Below are 21,199 nucleotides of genomic sequence, written 5' to 3'. Positions count from 1 at the left end.
AGCACTTACAATAAAGACTACCATACAGTGGAATAATCACTGGATGCAAATACATAGGCAAGAGGCAATTAGTGAAAAATGATGACTATGAGTTACATCAAATTTAGGGTTGGATTTCAGGAAAAACCTTTACGTAACTTGAAGACAAATAAAGTTGTCTCTTCATTCCTCACACATTAAATAATCTTACATAGTTTGTGATGAGTTGTCATGGTGCAGCTAGTGAATAAGTTAAACTGACATTAAAAGTAACATATGACGTGTCATTGACTTCTATTAGTGATTCTAGTTCAGAAAGTGAGAAATGACACCCTGCAGTTATATGAAGGGAAGAAAGGGCCAATGAGAGAGTCAGGCTTTAGGCTATTAGACAACTGGTAGGATCGCGCAACAGCAGCCTTTTAAAGAACCCTTCATGTAAAAACACTGTCCTTTGAAGGTAATTTACTGTATCCCCAAAATGTAGAAAAACATGGGATGGGTTTGTGTGTATGTGTGATGCCCCAGGCCTTGGGACTATCCTGATTTTCATTCAATTAATGCTGACAAGCAACCAGTGGTCTAACGCTGATTCAGAGGACATTTCTGGCCGATAAAGTTTAATCCTACATCCTCAGATAACACCAGCTGGACCTGAGCGAAGTCTGTGGTCTTTGTACCATGTCCCACAACAGCAATACATCTCAGCAGGAAATGCTGGGCAAGATATTTGATCCTGTTGGTTAAGATTACACACAAATAATTGAAAGCACTAGGAAGACCATCGAAGGGCCCCATAGGCAATTCTTAGATCCACTAAGGGACAGTGGTTTAAGACTCAATACAGTGTCATGTATAATTGTGTAGAAAATAGATTGTATTCAAGACCATCTTTTATACTCCTGAAAAGTTATCTAGACCTGTTTTAACCGTTCATGGCAAAATTATACAACATTTCATTATTTCCATCACAACCAGCATAAATATAAATATTGAATATCTCTGAAACCAAATTGATCGATTGTAGTGGAGTTTGTTGTTGCTTCTAGAATTCAGTGAAGAAGACAGTGATTCACCATTTCTCTCTGTGCATCCAGAAGGTCCGTGAAAGCATTGTCTTTAGCCACATCTCATTTTGCCCTACTCTGTCCTATTCAGTCATGAGCCAAACTCCCCCCTGCTCTTAGTAAAAAAGAGAAAATATAATCTTTAAATGGATTCATTCTAGAAGGCCCTGAGGTGGATAGGTAGTCCACTCTCTCCAGAAATAATAGACTGGGCTTTTCACGACACTCCCAGACAAGAGTCTAGACGAAACACCCTTTACTGAGAACCAGTTTATCTTTTTGTCCCTTGATTGCCTACAAGGCCACACTAGTAAACAAGGTGTGGTACAAGTTAAGACCTTAAACATCCACAATGGAGGCTGATCTGCACTGGTCTCACTCCAATATCCTGAAAGCCAGGATGTTATTCCACTGGCTGAGGACACATGACTCAATCTTTCTGCTAAAAGCTGTATTTTTAGCTGTATTTTAGCAGTTTATCTTTTACTATCAAGACCAAGTAGGACTGTACAGTATTTTTATTAAAATATCCATTTTCTAAAGCCTAATTCTTTCTCATAATGACAACATTTCATCAGCATTTTAGTCAGAACATTAATGACATCAAACCAAGCACTAATGATTTCACCTCAAGCTACATAAACAAATGAGAATATGGGAATGATAGCAAAGATATTCAGACAAATTTCTCTGGGACTACATTTGTAGATTTGCACTTGGTTGTACACACAGTGGGACACAAAGCGGTTCTGTAACCAATGAAAAAAAGAGGGCTAAAGAGAGGAGTCCAAATCAAGCTTATGATCCTGCTTTCAATCCTCTTTCTTCACTTGTCTTATCCTCAATTGTCAAACTAATTTAAAATATAGGTTTCATTTCCAGATTGGGGATGACTCTGCAATGATCTAATGGTGAGGTATAGAGTCAAATGGTAGGAGAATGTTCATTGACTTGCGGGACACCTACTTCTCTTCCCTTCCTATAAACCTAGATGTTTTTCCTCCGAAGGCTTAGATATAATAATATTAAAGACACTGTTGAAAATGTTTTACATTTATTTTATTGACTAAATTACAAAGTAAACTTTTATTAGTTGGTTTGGTAACCTTAAAAAAAATATATATATGTGTACATATGCTGAAAATAAATTACGAAGGTAGGCGGGAAAGTCACTGGTTTGAATCTAAACATAATCGCCATCTGAATCAGGGGTGAGCCATACAGATAGCACAGCTCATCTTGTTGGACTCCAAGCATCCTTCACACACCAAATTTAATTGCTTCCATAAGGCCAGAAGTTTGGCATCTCTAGAGGTGACACAAACAGAAATATGAGGTATTTTATTCTGTCAACTATAGGCTTTTTAAAGGGGACCAATTATGCTTTCCCTTATTTTTGGTTCTAAATATAATATTACAATGTCAGATGTTAATAACAAACATTGCCAAAGTTTCAAATAATGAGGTAAACGTGTGTAAAAGTAATCCTTGTGTGAAAAAAGTTCAGACTTCTCTGAAGGCAAAGTTCCAGTGGTTTTCTGCTACTTTGGCAATGAGCTGAGTTTAGTTCGTCACAGATTTCTTCATAAAACCATCCACTCCAAGTAAAGCTCCAGCACAGACCATGATCTTCTGAGAAAATGTATGTACATATTTTGTCTCAGAACAGTGTGCTGAATAGTACAGTAGGCATTTACATACAAATAAGAGAATGAAGCAGTGTTCAAAAGAACTGGGTGCTCTTTCCATTTGCAAGGTTCCACATGTTCAGCCAATCAGAAGACAGCAGGCTTTTAAGGAGAAAAAACATGAAACATTGGGTCTTACCAACCAAGTACAGGGTTAATTATTGAATTCACTAAAGGCTGGCGCATGCTTCTGCAACTGCGGTTGCTGCTTTGGTTCTCCAAGGTTTGCGCGTGCTGCAAAGCAATTCACCGCCAGGACACTGGGTGGAGTAACGTTTTTTGTCAAAGACGACCTTAGAGACGCCTTCTTGGTGTGTGGCAGTCGTTGTCGACTGTTTATTTACATTGCCACTGCTACTCCTCATAGCCTTTTTCTGGCAGACAAATTTGTCCCTGATGTTCCTCCACAGTTTTGTACACTCGTCGACCTGCAAACCGACGTAAGCCGAGATCTCCCTCCTGGAATTACAGGCCATCTGCGCGTCCTTGTATTCCGACAATGACGGGTTATACAAGTGGTTATATTTTCGGAACTTTTCTGCCAAACGCTCTTCTATTTGATCCATATTCGTTCTTTTTTATCTTCCGTGGTTTTTGCCGGTATTATGTGGCATGAAACCGGAAATGTGACTCTGGAAAGGATGTAGTTAGCAGACCAATCACAGCCTTGCAGGCTTCGTGAGGCTTGCGTAGCTTTGTCGTATAGTTACAAAAATTGTGCGACGCACTTAAGCACACAAGAAGGGGTACGCAAGCGCGCAAGGGGCCCGCAAGGGGCTCTTGCCTGAAAACGCAGAAGCATGCGCCGGCCTTTAGGTTGTGACCTCACTCTGCTATTTAATTTAAACAATGCTCAGTGAAACACTCGAGTATCAACCACTCATCCACTGCAGAAGTAAACATATACTTTTAAGTTTTATTTTAGCTTGCTCTTTTGCAACTTATGGTGGCTTCTGTCAGCTTGACTTCACAGTGGCTATAATGGATTCCAATGGTGACCCAGATACATGGTGAGAAAAAACAATCAAAACAACCACAAAACCCTCTCAAATCACTCAAGCAGCATTATCCACTTCTCTGCTGTCTATTACTATGCATTGTATCTTTTTTGGGGTCAAAATGTCTGTGCACAAAACTCACATTTAAGGTAATTTACAATGTTTTAAGTGTTCATAGGACTTAACACATCTTATTTCAGAACTTGACTAATATGACTTGTAAAAAAAAAAACTAAATCCTTTAGAGTTTGCTGTTTGCAACAAGCAGCTACTGATGTGAACCAGGCCTCATAAAAAGATCACAAAGGAGAGTAGAGTTGTTCATTTGAGAAACACTGGATAATCATCCAAAAAAGTTCAGTCATCAGTTCACAGTCAAACTGGAGAAATGGACATGATTACCTTTACCAAGAAGGTTATGTGCTCAACCCTGGTACGTGTGTTGGTTGGTTGTATTGTTTGTCTTTAAGCAAGATAACACAAAAGCTAGTGGAAAGATTAACATAAAACTTGGTGGAAGGATGCAAAATGTGTCGGGGAGAGCGGATTCAGAATTTGTTTTATCACTTGAGATTTTTGACATTGTCACTGGTTTTCCAAGGAATTGAAATCCATGGAATGTGGTTTTGTCTGTAGGAGAATATTAAGAAGGAAGCTTGTTGCATTTTTTTTCACATAGCTTTTGGGAGCCATTTTAGGCCTTTGTTGGACAGCGCAGAGAGATTTTAGTGACGAAAGGGGGACAGATAGAATTAGGGGCAACATGCAGCAAAGGGCCGCAGGTTTGAATGGAACCCATTCCCTTATCTCTACCAATTCAAGGTTCAGATAATCTCCTATTTTTCTTCATTCTGCCTTATATCATATTTAAAGCTCATTCCCTACTGAAGTCCAGATATTTGATCTTTATTTAATTTAAGAGGTTTTAAGACTTTTGAAGGATCACTGGGGACCCCAGTAATTAAGTGTTGTGTTTAACAGTGTGACAGAGGCCTGTGGGTCATGTTATATCCCTTTAAAACACGATCAGCAACCATTCCAACGTTTTTTTTCCAACGAGTGTATCCAGGTTACTCGAGGCCATGTGAAAACAGCAGATCAAAGCAATCAGTGAACACACCAACAACGTACATCACCCATACACAATGTGCAAACATTGAAATGTGTGGGATGAATCACCGGACCATTTCAGTCCGCACTGGCAGGGGGAGAGAGCAACATCTGAACAACAGTAAGTGGGGAGAGGAATGATCGATTGTACTGGTTCAACTCAGATTTTATGCACATTAACAAGGAAACAGCACCAGGTAACACATACAGTGCAGTGCATACAATCAGTCAAATGACTTTGAGGCGGCGCAGATAAAGGGGGGAGTTGTCATTGTTGAGATAAATAGCTTATTGAGCCGAGTTGAATTCACTGCTGAGGGTCTCACATGGAGAAAACACCCCACATAATTATCTCACCATGCAAACATTGATTTAAATTTGGATGATGGGAGGAGGAAGACTTTTCATTTAGTCACGCATCACACACTTTGCTCAGAATGTGTCATCTGCTCTCTTTCTGGCACGTCTGATTTACAGTGTCAAGGCCTCCCAATGCCAGCAACAAGCAATATTTCTTAAACCTTATATGGGTTGTTAGAGTCTGTCTCAACAGTCTCTCGTAAGTTGGATAAACTAAACACCCTCAGTACAGCTTTATAGATAAGCGTTGAAAATGAAGCACCCTCAGTCAAATCCAATGACTCCTCTAAATTAACCCCTACAACTAGAATATTTTTTCACTTGATTTCACTTCACTTTCATTTGCATAATTGTGAATGCACAGATAAAGATACTAAAGAAAACTGATGACTATGATAACAGATCTAAATCTTTTTATTTCATTTCTAAGAGAAACCAGGGCCTTGTAGAATCATACAAAATCTAACAGTCTTTGTTTTATGTCTCTGTGTTTAGATTTGGTGGAGAAGAGGAGGAGTGTGGTTTTTGGAACTAATTACACAAGTGAATATCATATTAGGAATTGTCAGAGTCTTGAGTGTCGCAATACATCCTAAAACAAACCAAATTTGATGAATATTTCATTTATACAAAGCATACAAAAAGATGTTTCATTGGTTTAGAACTGCTAAGTTGCTCACAATGCACAATAGGGGAATAGTGTATTAAATGATACACGGAAGCGCCGCGGAAGCGCAGCGCCAAGCCTTAAAAAACAGCTGGCTCCCATCCACTCCCATGTTAAACCTTTGTGCGGGTCACACCGGACGCTGACGCGCTGCGCTGCGCTGCACCAAGGCTGCCTAGCGCCGTGAAGCGATCGTTTCGGCGTCGAGTCTATTTTTTCTGCTTGACGCGAGCGTATCGCGACAGGAAACACACTGAAAAATGATTTTAAACGATATTTTATATGATATAAATTATCAAATATGGATCCCATACTTTGTATTCACCTTCTGTTGTCTTGGAATTTTAATTTTAACACTTTTACCAACCACATTATTTAATGTCCCCCTCTGCTCATCCACTACAGCCACACAAGCAGTCATAAAGATAAAAAGAAACAGGGGGGGGCTACGTATTCTCCACATAGGCTTGAGTGGAGAATACGTAATTTACCCTCGACACCCGACATTTAACGGAGCAAACATTGGAGAAGTTCTTCTGGATGGATGACATTAAATTAATAATTGAACTGGAGAAGTACAGTGAGTTGTATGATCCTCGGAACATTTTGTATAAAGACAACACCAAAAAAGACAAATGTTGGGACGCTGTTGCTTAATGTTGGAGCAACAAATATGCTTTTATACTACTGGATCAACGGGTGATATTATTAGCGCTGCCCAGCGCTTCAGCGTGGCTTCCGTGTCCGGTGTGAACAGCCAAGCGCCGGTGCGCTAGGGATTAGCGCTTACGCCACGCTTCGGCGTCAGGTGTGAACCCGGCGTAAGCGTCAATGTCCTACCTTGTCAGATATAACTGTAGCTGAAAACAAATTGGCACAAATGAGTGCTTCTTATGGGGTAGCATAAAGCATCTGCTGCTCTAAGGGCATTTATTGAAAGGCTATTTAAGCTTTACTACAAAGTGGGACTTTTATTGAAAAGAACACTACTACCTTTTAAGACTTGTAGCTTTGAAGACCACCTCCCGTCTCTGGGAGCTGCAGGGCTCAATAAAATATCTCATCAAATACAGTATGTTTTCACACACACACTCACCTGCACAGTAGAGCTGATTTCAGCTGCAAAGCCTCCGGTTACTGGAGCCTCGTGGCTGATGAGCAAACGACCAGTTTTCACCACCGACTAGAGAAAAAAATAAAATACAATGAGGGGAGAAGGTTTACAGTTTAATAGTATAAAACTCACAGAAGCAAGGCTGAATATTTATTCTGGATTATTTGCAAATTGCAAGTTTGTGCATATTGTATATTAATTTGTGTGTGCTGTGGTGCATTGCGGACATGAGAGCTTAATGTAGTATGTGGTCAAGAGCTGGGCATTACTAATAATGTCTGCTTACTTCTCTAAGTTTGTGTGTGTGTGCGCATGCATGCATGCGTGTGTGTTTGTGTGTGTGTGTAAAATGCATATAAAAACAATGGTATGAGCTGCAGGGCTGATTTAGGTTGTTACGCAAGGCCAACCATAAAATCATAGATATCAGAGTTCTCCACCTCTTATGCATTTGCATTTAGGTTTTATGGAACCTAACATTATTGCAGAAGGATTCCTCCCTTCGAACCATTCCCATCTACCACTGAATAAAACCAAGAGTCATCTTCATCTCACTTGTCTTTCCTTTACCAACTTGTTTTATTTCTATCTGTTCTGAAACTCAATCATTATGAATAGCAATGCACATGTTGTTGTCTTCATTATTCTGAGAATTTAAAGTATTTACTCTGATTTGAAGTAAACGTGTAAAGATTTACAGTAAATTAGTAAAATCTCCATTGAAATAGTGACACTACACAATATGCTCTTCATTTAAACATCACATGCCTCTCTGTTCCGTCAAAGCCACAAACCAAGGACCCATCCTAACAAGATAAATGAACATCACATGTCCATATGGCACTGTAAATTACGCCTGACCTTTTTTTTTCATCTGACAGGAACACAGAGTATCAAACACTGTATTTCTGGGCCTACATTCTGATGATTAAAAAGCAAATATTTACATTGCTGAGGTCCTGGTTTTGGCTGTGAGGCAGAAAATACCTGTGGCAAACTGTACTACACTCGCTGGTACTGAGAGCTAAATGAGGCTACATCTACACAAATAAAATAAAATCCTGAATATATTTGATATATTTACTGTTTAAATAATCTTCTTCTAGTCCTGATGACCACTCAAAGCGCTTTCCATAAGTTTTGCCATTCACCCATACATTCATAGGGTGCATCTATGTGCGCCACTTTATCCTATACACCAGTGGTTCTCAACCTTTTTTCAGTGATCTACCCCCTTTAAAAAAGAAATTCAGCATAGTACCCCCTAACCAGCGCAAAGCATTTTTGGTTGAAAGAAAGATGCAATACACAGTGCTGTGCCATTAGTGTCTGATTTTAATAAACCTTGTAACTAGACACTTTCTCTCTCTCTTGAACTATTTGGAAATAAAATTATATAAAAATAAATAATGACTTATTAAAAAATAAATAATTATCTCAATTATAAATAAGATTTGTACACATAAAAAGAATTATCAACTTAAAGTGACCTCTTTTGGGATCATAATAAAGATGTTCTCAAACTAAACTCATGAACTTAATTATAGATAAACACTTCTTCCCAAAAAATAAATCATTAACCTAATTTTAAATAAAAGATTAGGTTAAAATATTTTTTTTTATATTCATCATCTTATAATATCTTCTTTAAGGATCGAAAAGAATACTAATCTTAAATTTACAAACTGTCAGCATTTAAGATTACATTGTTGCATTGAACGGAGTATGGAGGACCATACATGACTTAAGTATAAATAAATAAATGTATAAATAAATACAGAAATAAATAAATAAATTAAATAAATAAAAAATAAAATTAATGAATTAATACAGAAATAAATAAATAAATACGTTAATAACAGAAATGTCTAAATAAATGTCTTAAATATATAATCCTGCTCGAGACTGAGGTTAGGCCCGCCTTTCTCATTAGCATAAGGACACTGAAATCAAAAAAGAAATAAATCAGGGAATAAATAAATGTGAATATATTTAAGACATTTATTTAGACATTTCTGTTGTTATTAACGTATTTATTTATTTATTTCTGTATTAATTAATTATTTCCTTTTTTATTTATTTATTTATTTCTGTATTTTTTATACATTTATTTATTTATGTGTGAGTGCTTTTTCATTTACATTTTAGTGAGAAACTTGTGCTTCACTGAGGATCTTTGTCAGTGTTGGTGGCATGGAAGCAACTGCTGCTGTGATCAACCGCTTCTCCAGGCACAGTCTGTTTCTTTGCCTTGTTTTGATCACAGTCATTGCAGAGAAGGAGGCCTCACAAAAATATGTGGAGGCAAAGGGTAGTAGCTGCTCCTAAGCTTTCTGTTCCCGGTGAGGGTGCTCCTGCTTGACACACACCCAAAACTGTGTGAGTGTGGATGTGGCTAACTTCATCTGGAGGCCACTGTCAGATGACACTTCCAGGAGTTTTTCCTGATAAGTGACAGGTAGCTTGTTTCTGTTTGCTTCGGGGAGGCTTTCGCATCGTCTCTTGAGATGACCTGAATTCAGAAAGTTTCCTCTTAAAAACTCAGGTGGCTTACCAACATGACTTTCATGTTTTGTCTGGAAATACCGCTGAAGATGTGCTGGTTTAATGCCACTGTTGGCTAATCTCTCCCCACAGAAAAAAAAAACAAGTGTAAATAACCCAATCTATGTTATTGTTAATATTGTTGAAGTGTCTGTTATTTTATTGTGAAATATTTGCTCGCTTAAAAGGGGACATATTATGCCCATTTTACCACAGTTGATATGGTTCCTTGGGGTCTTAATGAAATGTCTGTAACATATTTGTCAAAATACCACAAGGATCATTTAAAACAGCACCCTTTTTACCCTGTCTTAACAGCCCTCCTCAGATTGACCTGTTTTGAGTGCCCCACCCCCCTCACCCCCGGTGAGCCTGGCAGCAGCAGCATCCTTCCACACTGTTGAGTCAACGTTTAGAGGTGTCCCGGGAGTCCCTTGTTTATGCGGCCACTGAAATGTCTGACAGGTAGCAGCAGCGAGCTAACGCTAGCCGGGCTCCGCCGGGTGGCTGACGGCTCGTCCAAGGCCATGTATCGAGACTCCCTACATGGGCTTGGTGTGACTATGACGTTTATTTCGGTCGTAATCCCATTTGATGCACTCTAGCGTATCGTTTCTTACATAGAGGAACCACATCAAATCGCGGGAGTTGTTTTTTTCCAGAGTTTTTGGGACGGTAGACATGCCAAATACCCAAATTAACATGTAGAAGCACTACAAAAGTGGAATTTTCATAATATGTCTCCTTTAAGGTCTCAAGGTGTGGTTTAGGGAAGTTTCAAATAAACCTGAAAACATCAGTTAATGTCTCGACCTTCTTGTGAGTACTGACGAAATTTAGCTGGCTCTGGTTCTGGTTTCGCCTTCTTTGGCACTCCGTGTTTCAGCGGCATTGCTTCTGCGCTTTAACCCTGACTCCATTGTTAGAGTTTTCAAGGTGGCAGTGATGACAGGTGATGACAGGTGGCGTGTGCCAGGTTGGGTCAAACCATCGGTATGGGGGAGACTCTGGGTTTTTAGTATAATGAAATTGAATAGCCTACTGAATAATAAATTCAATTCATGAACTTAAACTTATATTTTATTGATTATTTATTAAATAAGAATTTTTAAAAGATTTTTGAATGGATGCTAATTGGAAATTTATTTTTAAAAATCATTCAGTACCTTCAGTACCTTCAAATACCCCTAGGGGTACGCGTACCCCCATTTGAGAACTAATGCTATACAACACCACTGAAGGCCGAATCGCACGCACGCACGCACGCATGCACGCAAGACACGCAACACGCCCCTTTCGCGCCCTCTGCGGGCTTGCGTGTGTCCGCCAATTTTTCTAACTACACGACAAAGCGACGCGAGCCTCTCGCAGCCCGCAAGGCTTGTGATTGGTCTGCTTACTACATCCCGTCCGGAGTCTAGTTTCCGGTTTCATGCCCCACAATACGCGGAAATCACGGAAGATTTAGAAGAACGAATATGGACCAAATAGAAGAGCACTTGGCAGAAGAGATCCGAAAGTATGACCACTTGTATAACCCGTCACTGACTGGCCGATTTGTCCGCCAGAAATAGGCTATGAGGAGCCGGATTGGCGATCTAAATAAACAGTCGACGAAGAAGAAGACTTCTCTTCTTTGTGTGTTTTGTCTTCGACAAACAACGCTACTCTGCCTAGTGTTCTGGCGGTGAATTGCATTGCAACACGCGCAACACGTTAGTGAAGCATAAACCAAAACGAGTCCGTCGATGCAACTGCGTGGCCTTCCGCGGTTGCAGTCGCAGGACTATAATTCAGCCTTTACTGTCAGCACAGCAGTGAGGGGCAATTTGGGAATCAATACCTTGCCCAAGGACACTTTGGTATGCAGAATAGGGTTCATGGGATCAAACCACTGGTGGATGACCCGCACCAGGTAGGTATGAGAACCACAATCTACAGTAATGCAAAAAAAAAAAGACTCAACAGTTGCAACAAGCTTTTGCCCACATACGTAGCAATATTTGACCAGCTGAGGTGAGGAGTTTACTGCAAAATCCATTGGTTATGTGACACCGTCTTCAGGAATGGGGAAGATAATGAAAACACTGGAAGACAGTAAAAACCATTGGCAATCTGCACCCTGAGGACGAATCGAGTGAGAGGTTGAGATTAGGGCGATATCTTGATATGACATGTTGCTGTTAGGTTCGCCTTAGTGAGATGACTCATACAGGTCCTTTGAATAAACAGAGCTGCTGAGCAATCTCCTACCTCGCCCTGATGCTGAACCCAATCCTCATTTTACATGCACACTCTACACACATCATTAAGCCTGAGTTATCTTCCAATTTACACTGTGACACCAACATTGGCCTGATCTCCCTGTCGGTCATCTCGCTAAGGGGAGATCCATCATAGTACTTGTAGCATCACTAGTACATTCTTCAGATGCTTTTGACACAACAAGGAGCCTGATACTGTTTTAACAATATTGTGAAATAGAATTTCGGACTCGGTGGCCTGAGGAAAACATGTGACCTACTTAATAGACCTAATAGTCCAAAATCCTTGCCGCTTCAACATATGACTGTTACTTGCAAAGTCTTCACTAGCTGACATGAGCATGTTGAAAGGTCTATTCCAGAAGCAGATCTTCATGCCATATGAAAATTCGTTTTAAAAAATGGTAAAATGCAGTAATGTCTGGGACAGAAAAGGCACCGGGCTTTTGGGTACAGTGGGTGAAGCAGTTCATGTACATTGATTGAAGTCACTTTGTATTGTATTGATCATTCATGAATTAAACGATGTACTGCCACATGCATTTAGTGGGGTATATATATCCAGACCTATTTGGTTTGATTCCTGTATATTTTGACACAAGAACTTCCTTTGCTGGAAATTAATAATATTGCTGGACCTCTAGTGCAGCCAGTTACAAAAAACAAGATTCGTTGATGAAAAATAAAGCCAGGTTTATACTTGACAGGAAGCCCTAAGGCCCATTGACACTTTATTTGTTTGTGTCAGACTGTGTGATGATTTAATTATTCCCCAAAATACCTATGCAGAGTCACATTGATCTTTATATTTTTAAAAGACATGTAAGATACCCAGAAAGCTTACCAGGGGAAGTACTTTGTAAATAAATAAAGTGCTGTAGTGCCGGCAGGAGGGGGCATACATTATGACATCACCATAATACTAATTGGATAGAGATGTTGACTGAACTTTTGGCTTTCAGTAGTTTTGGGCAGGCATAACTTATTTCTGTTTAATGAATGACAATTTTGTTTTCCCAAGGGATCAAAATCAATTTTGTGATAATGATTTGACAATTTTCCAAAGCTTTGCAAGGTTACGTTTACTTACTGATAGAGCAGAAACAAACTATTTTCATTCAGTTCTTAGCAAACTCATCTCTCTGCCTCAAGTTTGAATAAAAACTTCTAATAGAGAAAGACATACTCAAGTTGTTTTTACATCTCTGGCAGGAGACTGTGACAGGATGCTAAGTAATACATAGTAATTGTGGCTGTAGCGTTTAACCCATTTGTTTCCAGTTGCTGGATGGGATTTCAAGAGACAGAAACATCCACTCTGATCATGTGGTTTGACCCTTTGCTCTAAAGTCATCTAATCCTCTTATTTACCCATGAGAGCCACCTCTCATGTTAGTAAAGTTTAGACTAAACACGTGGGTAAAGCAGTTACTTTTAAGACAGTGGTGGAGCTACAGGAAGTGGATTGGACACAGCAGGAAGATGATCAGTTAGATGTATCGAAGCGGGTAAATCATTTGTCTTGAGTAAGCACAGGACAAGTAAACATGTCATGGATCTTTTCTTTGTTATGTTACATCATGGAAATGTGCCTGATGAGTTTATTACTAGGTGGCTTGTGTCCCTTGAATCAAAGAGCATCCTTTTGCCAAAATTTTAAAATTGACAAAAAAACAGACTATGCACAAATATTAAAAGGATGTAGGGTAATGAGTGATGAAAACAGAAATATGATATGCATTGCAGAAAATAGTGTAGCTGCTTTGTGGCGTATTCCCATTAATATGGGACAGAATACTACTTGTGTTCATTAAAATGTATAATTCTACAATGTTTATGTTTTAAATTAATCACTCTTTCAAGTTTTTAATCAGTTTTCTGTACAGCACAATATTCTTGGACTAAGACAAACATAGATTTTGAATGTTTCCTAACACTATCCAGCTTCTCTGAAAACCCTGCAATCTCCAAGGAAGTCAGGCTATCAATTAGTCGACTCGTCCTTTACTACTAAAGATTTCCCAGACAATAATTACATGACACACTCCCACGGCTGAGCTTGATTTACAGTAAGTGCCAGCTTGGACACTGTGGCATCACCCCAACAACACCGGTTGTATTTCAACAGAAGGTGGACACTTACCAACAAGACGCTGGGTAGATAAACTTGTAATTTGCTTTTTAAACCATCTGAATTTATGATGATAATCTGAGACCATACTGTAGCAGTTGGCTTGAGTCCACAATGCTATTAGATTTGACCATTTTCTTATTTAATAGAGTATTTGAGTCAATCCCTATACTGTATTCATAAAGCCAGCGTCTTACTTCATAATATTGTAGCCTGATACATCGTGCTCCCTCCCCTGGTCCTGGCTCAGAGTCAAAACTAGGGCTCCTGGTTGATGGTGGTTGGTGGTAGCTTGGCTGGGCAACAGCTATGGTGGCTGCCGCTTTACTACTCATTGTGCTGCAGGACTGTCATTAGATACTGGAGTAATTCCACTGGCTGCTGAGAAAATGTCATGTGTACTGCCATTCCCATACACACCCAAACCTAATGAGCAGCATGGAGCTCGTCCTCCTGCATTCACTCCATACTCAAAACTTAAGTCTGTGTTTACCTACATCAGGCTCTATTCTTCCTGTCTTTCCATTTTTCAATGTGGTCAATCTCGTACTTGTCACCTTTTTATCCTATTCTGCCTCATGAAGTCATGCTGCACACACACCGTAGCCATATGCATGTGTATATAGTTTGTCCAAGTGCACGCCCACACATTTGAACACACATGGCTTTTCACACACTGCCTCTCCAAGATCGATTGATTTACATTTATAAAAGTGATGGTGAGTTACTCTTACAGTTTACCTCCTGCAGCTGATGCTGTTGTGGTATTTTGTCATCATAAAAACCATGGCATTATATATGCAGTATGTAGTCACGAAAGAGCACTGACTCAATCTTAACAGACAGTGTGGAGACTATGGAGATGAGAAGTGAATAAAAACAGTCCATACTTGGAGCTAAACTGGGATGCGGTTTGACTGGTGCAGAATCACATAATGTGCTTTTAAAGTTTTCAAAACACATGGGGGAGTCTTTCCAGGAGAAGTTGCCAACATTTATTTGCTGGATCTGTATTTTTAAGCCACCAAATTGGTCTCAGATTATTTTCAAATAGTGGTGATGACAAAAACTAAATCTGCTGTGCTTCTACTCTCTGTCTAAACCCAAACATACACACTAGTCTGTAACTTACATCTTTCCATATAGTATGCCTTCCCTTTCCTGAGTCAGTCCATCAAAATGCGACAGCTAGAGAAAGTTTAGTTCTGTGCCGCCACCGCGGAGTCGTCCTTGCCACTGGACCCACTGGCAATCCTCCTTTCTTTCGACCCTGTAATTGTGTGGCTACCACAGGGTCCTAACTCATGCGCCACCATGTGATCTCAGTGACAAATGAGAGTCGGGATGAGGCTTGACTACTTGCTTTAAAGTGGCACTCAGCGACTATCGGGGAGGAGTGAGTGGTTGGCATGGGAGAGAAGGTCGGGAGGAAACCCCAACACTCGCTCACTCTTCCGGTGACATGCAATTTCTTGCTCCTTCACTCTATCATGGTAGAGAGAGGGAAAGTTAGAACTGGAGAGGAAGAGAGAGGGGTAAAGGAGCACAAGAATGAAAGAGCCAAGGAGAAAGTGTAGAACAGAAGCCTCTGCGCTGGGCAGAGAGCCAAGCCATCCTCCAGAGAAGCCAGTACACCACAGGAGACCTCAGGCAGAAATAACTCCAAACACCCCATAAAGACCCATTAAAACCAATTCAACTCAATTACTCCCTGACACACACAAAGACACTCTACCCTTCTAGCCAGAATCCACACTATAAGGCAGCTTGCCATCAGTGTGTACACACACACACACGACTGCTACTGTATACACTGATGACGGCTCCTTGTGAACATCCCACAAGTTGCTGCAAATACGAGCAAACATTAAAGCCCTTAAAGCTTTTTTCCCCTTTTGGGGGGGGGGGGTTACTACTCAGCAGGATAACCTGTATAAAGGGAAATTATGTAGTATTTGAGGTAAATAAATAAGCTTGGGATGGAAACCATGTTAAACACTAAGTTAGTCACAATGAAAGAACCATGGTAGTCTGCAACGTCTGGTTAGACCATGCAACCATATACTGACAAAGTCAATGCAGCAATTAAACTATCACTGACGTTCAAAGTCATGTGTGAATGTAGCTCAACTAGAGGTGAAAAGAATAACAATCAGTAGAGTGCATACCTCCACCAAGACCCAACATTCCTATTATGAAACCACATAAAAATTCACTAGGTGTGTATTTTTATTAGGATCTGCACCAACTTGCACACACTCACAGATATTAGTCCGCTAAACATGTCTGATCAAGATCCATGAATTGTCTGAAGAATCAAGGACAATGTTAAAATAAACCTTAACAAACTAATTATGCAGAATTTTCAGTTAAAGACTCCTATGGAATGAGTAGTGTTACAATCACATTGTACAATGTTTTAGCAAAGAACATTATAAGGGTTTCACTACAATATACTCAATCAGTCAAATCATCTCGGTAACTAAAAAAGGAAATAACCAAGAGCTGAATATGGGACGAAGGCTAATTTCATTGTGTTGAGGTTTTATGGATATAAAGACAATGATGGTTTCCATAACTAATAAAGTTCAACACCACACATTTTATTAAACTTTAAAAGTCACCACAAAATACAAAAGTATGTGAGGAAGCTATGAAGAGGAAAACCAAACAAAGACCACCTGCTACAGCACTTTACTTAACTCCTCAAATGGAAACTGAGTTAGTTGATCCTGGTATGGTGATATTTGACAGCAGCTGACGACAGTCACAGATACGACTGCATCTGGCTCCTATCAATACTGTGTAAAAGGACTTTTTGAAGCAAAATGTCCCATAAACATCATGCACATGCCCAATGTATGTGAGTGGTCACGTGATATGTTTTAAGCATTGCTAATATGGACTAAAACATGATTTTGACTCATATGGAGCCAAAACACTTGTGTAGACAGAGATGGTTTTAGTTTGAAACCAATGTTTTCAAACAAAAGCAGTGTAGTGTGGATGTAACCTCAGATGATTCAGTGGATTATCAACTACAGTTTCAAAAGGCCACAATTATGGTTCAAACTACAGTCAGCTAAATCTTTCACACAAATTTTTACAATCTAGTTTACAAACAGTTATGTTTTACCAGAAGTAATAAAGACTTTATTAAATAGAAAAAAGCTACAAGTTTGTTTTCGACTTTGTTGACTTGTGCAGAATTATTTGGTAAAAATTATGAAGAATAGAAAATAAATTAATTTATTCTGCAATAAAATAATTTCCTTTATTAATGCCATCTGGCATGACTTTTTTTTTTTTTTTTTAAGTTCCAACAATAGCAAAATGAGCCATTGAACATGATGCTCACAGCAAATTCCCCCGTTGTGGGACTAATCAAATAATTTTTTTAGGATTATCTGACAACTTCTTTACTTTATGACTGTTAGGGTTGGGTATCGAACTCTGTACTTTTAAGGATAGCAACCAAATGACATTGTGCTGTGGAGTTTTTCTGTCTTATGTCTTCTGCAGAAGATATGAATGTAGACTTGATGCATCAAGGAGACCAGAAGGTGGAACAATACACAAAGTAAAGTACTTAAAAAAGTACAGATGAGTACCTGTACTGAACAGTAACTTACCCTAACGAGAGAGAGCACTATAGGATTTGCCAGATCTGAGACTATATTTCTCGAGTGAGTGACACCAGGAAGAATTTGAGAAATCTCCTGTGCCTAATTGTTTATTATGTGTCATTACTCAAATCTGAGTCATTGAAGGAGTGATGAAGTTATAGGGCCACTTGTTGTGAATTTGCTTCAAGTCAAACGTGACTACTTTACTTTAGTAAATAGTGTCTGTGAGCCTTGCAGGACTATAATAAACATCATTCAGACAAAATGAAATGATTTGCTGGCCAATCTGTCCGTCATTAACTGCCTACACGCACCCTCCCGAAGCAGACACAATGGTGAGAGGTAAACGAGTGAGTCACGGATAAATTGGCTTCTAGATGAGGAAAATATTCTATTACTTTTTGGTTTGGTTTAAGCTGATGTAACCGACTTGAGGATTTTAAAAGGACCAGGAAAATCTCTGGGCGACTGCACGTGACCTCAGATGTTCCGCCTTTTCCACTCAGTCCTGCTATTGGCCTCCTGACTGACCTTGATGAGCTCAATCTGTCTATATCTCTGGCCAATGTTCCTGAACTAAACTGTCCTCTCCAGTGGAAAACTGATTAACTGGCCAATGGAAGTAACAACCGTCGAATCAGGAGTGCCTTATGGAGTGTGAAAGTTTGTTTCACAACAAACGATTACTTCCATCCTTATCATCGAGAACCGAAATTGTTAATTAAACAATGACATCAGAAAAATAGAACAGGCAATTGTGATTTTCTTGCCTCATTTTGATTTTTGCAGCCATTTTCAACAGTCTGTGGTAATTATCCCATCTGCTTAATCTGTATGGATGACAGCTGGAGGGGAGTGACACGGTACAATGATCTGTTGTGACAACTGGTTAGTCTGGCCTTTTAAAAAATGTCAGATTAACGTGGCTAATTCACAAAGCATCTTTATTCTTAACATCAGAAATGTGAGCCTCCATTAATCGTTGGCTATGTCTGTGTATGGATTTGCCAGATTTGACTATATTTCTCCCGGTGAGTGACCAAAGCAAGAATTTGAGAAATCTCCTGTGCCTAGTTGTGGAATTTGAGCGGGAGCTATTGCCAGGAGGAAGGATGTAAAAGGAGTCAGTAGCAGGAGACACTAGTGCTTTTCTAATGCCCCAAAAACCCTTGTCTCCAGTTTTTGACTGGCTCCCTCTGGCCCAGCGTTTTCTTTCTTTCTCTCAACATCTTCTCGCTGTTTGGGTCGACAGAGCACACTGTTAACACTGTAATTACAGATGTGGGCTACAATAATAAGAATGCGGGGAGTGGGGCCCAACCTCTGGCCACTTTTTTCCTGTGCCATTTTATTTTACTTTGATTGTTTCCAGTGTGTGTGTGACAGCGGGCCAAAGACATCAGAAGCTTTGTGGTGGGGAAAAGAGCAGAAACTTGCAGAGAGCCGTCGGTTGAAAGGGAAACACAGGAATGAGCCTGGTTTGTTCTGAACCCGCTCCAGGCCACAGAGTCAGATAAAAGCAGAGTCTGCTTGCCACTGAGCTGCGTATCAAATCTTGACAGGTATCACCAAGGAAAGGAAACAGAAGCAATAATATAGATCCAGACAAACAATGAATCTAAATATAATATTTAGAGAATCTATTAAAGGGGACATATTATGACCATTTTACCACAGTTGATATGGTTCCTTTGGGTCTTAATGAAATGTCTTTTACAAAATTTTGGTCAAAATACCACAAGGATAATTTAAACAGCACCCCTTTTACCCTGTCTAAAACAGCCCTCCTCAGATTGACCTGTTTTGAGTGCCCCGCCTCACCAGGTAGCGTTAGCTCGTGAGCCCGGTTAGTCCGGCAAGCTTTAGCTCGCTCGTCCAAGGCCATGTAGCGAGACTCCCTACATAGGCATGGTGTGACTATGACGTTTATTTCTAGTCGTAATCCCATTCGACGCACTCTAGCGTATCGTTTCTGACATAGAGGAACCACAACAAATCGCGGGTGCTGTGTTTTTCCAGAGTTTTTGGGACGGTAGACATGACAGATACCCAAATTAACGTGTAGAAGCACTACAAAAGTGGAATTTTCATAATATGTCCCCTTTCATGCACAACCACGGAATACTGTACATTAATAATGTTCTCAACTGTTGAGTTTGAACACCTTGGACAGTATGGCAGCTAGCTCTGCAAGTAGGGTCGGGGCGATACGTCGACCTAAACGACGTCATTGATTATTTAAATATGACGATTTGCGCAACGTGTGTCCAAGCATTGTACGGAAGGTGGTTGCACCTCGTCAAAGCATGGATTCACCCGAAGAGTAAAATGAAGCAGAAAAAGAAAGGACGAAATGATCATCAAAAGCGATCAAAAGTCATCAATAGGGAGACCGCTGTCCGGAACACCGTTCTATATGGTCGCAGCCTATTATTTCATTTTGACGGAGCGTTTCTTTTTTAACCTGCACAACTTTATCGTATTTACGGTAGTCTTATTTTAATCTGTGGTGCTTTTTTGTCTTTAAGGTAGTAAATCCTGGCAGAACAGGGTCGAGTTTACTTCTCTCACTGAACAAGAGAAAGTTGGTTGGAGCTGTTTATTTCTTAATATTTGTTGAGATTGTTTAATGTGAAATGTAGTTAAGAAAAAAGGAAAAGGGGAAACTTAAACAACATCTTAATAATTTTTTTATACAATTAGGCACTTTATTTTAAGATGCCTTTTTCAAAAGCTCTTCTTTTGTTCACAAATGCAAACCTTATTTGACTTTAAACGAGAAAAAAATATTTTATTACTATTTCATTATTAGAGTTCCCTCCAGTTCAATATGAAAATGTATAATAAACATTGTTTAAATACAATTGAACTCATACCATCAACCAGGGTAAAAGCCGAAAATGATAAAAGGCAAAAATCATGAATTATGTCTTTAGCCTACTAACTACTAAATTAAGTCAGCAATATGTTATCGAACAAAAGTGGCAAACATTAAAACGGTAATGCTCAGAATATTTTATAGGCTCATATTAAAAATGATCTATCTCATAGCTAGCATATATAATTTACTTTAATACTATTATTTTGATTGGTAGAAATTGTCTGGTATTATCTCATCAGACAGACCCTGCTTACATATCGGTAACCTTTTTATGTACCATTACAACCGACTGCTGTCTGAGCAGTTTTTCCCTCGGCATTGCTCTCATTTTAATACAGTGGAAACAAGCCTCCTATTTAAAATGCCAATCATCTGGAGCCAATCTGTTGGTAGCCGTAATTTGCTGCTCAAAATTCTTATAATGAAAGCTCAAGGCTCATCTTTTAAACTGGGAAATGAAGCAAAGGGGATAGGCCATCATCTCTGCTCTCAGTTAGGCAGTTCGCTTTGACGGAAACACACGTATGAGCTGATGAAGAGACGCTAGGGGAATCATCTGAAAATGAAAAGTGATGTTGCCTGGTTCAAATTAAACTGTGAAGTTTGGCCATGTCTCTGCAGCAGAGACGTTTCTGGTGGCAGGGTTCAACAAAGTGAAGAAGTTTCAAGGCTGGGTTTGAGCGTCCTCAGTGCAGTGACAACTTAAACAAAAACTGCTGTGCTTTGTTGACATGCAACAGGCAAATCACGATCAAGCAAACGTGCTTTTC

At 39.5% G+C, this 21,199-nt stretch overlaps 1 protein-coding gene across 2 annotated transcripts in view; it reads right to left on the bottom strand.

Moving 5' to 3' along the window:
- bckdhb (branched chain keto acid dehydrogenase E1 subunit beta) overlaps positions 1 to 21,199 on the bottom strand; it is a 68,174-nt gene that overhangs the window by 7,762 nt on the left and 39,213 nt on the right. For both annotated transcript variants that reach the window (XM_053432659.1, XM_053432658.1), the window contains exon 9: positions 6,966 to 7,052. In XM_053432659.1, the coding sequence (XP_053288634.1) occupies positions 6,966 to 7,052 (87 nt within the window). The remainder of the gene's footprint in view (positions 1 to 6,965; positions 7,053 to 21,199) is intronic.

This window comes from Pleuronectes platessa, chromosome 10 (genome assembly GCF_947347685.1).
Source record: "Pleuronectes platessa chromosome 10, fPlePla1.1, whole genome shotgun sequence".
NCBI lineage: Eukaryota > Metazoa > Chordata > Actinopteri > Pleuronectiformes > Pleuronectidae > Pleuronectes > Pleuronectes platessa.
This window is presented reverse-complemented; position numbering and strand designations above follow the sequence as displayed.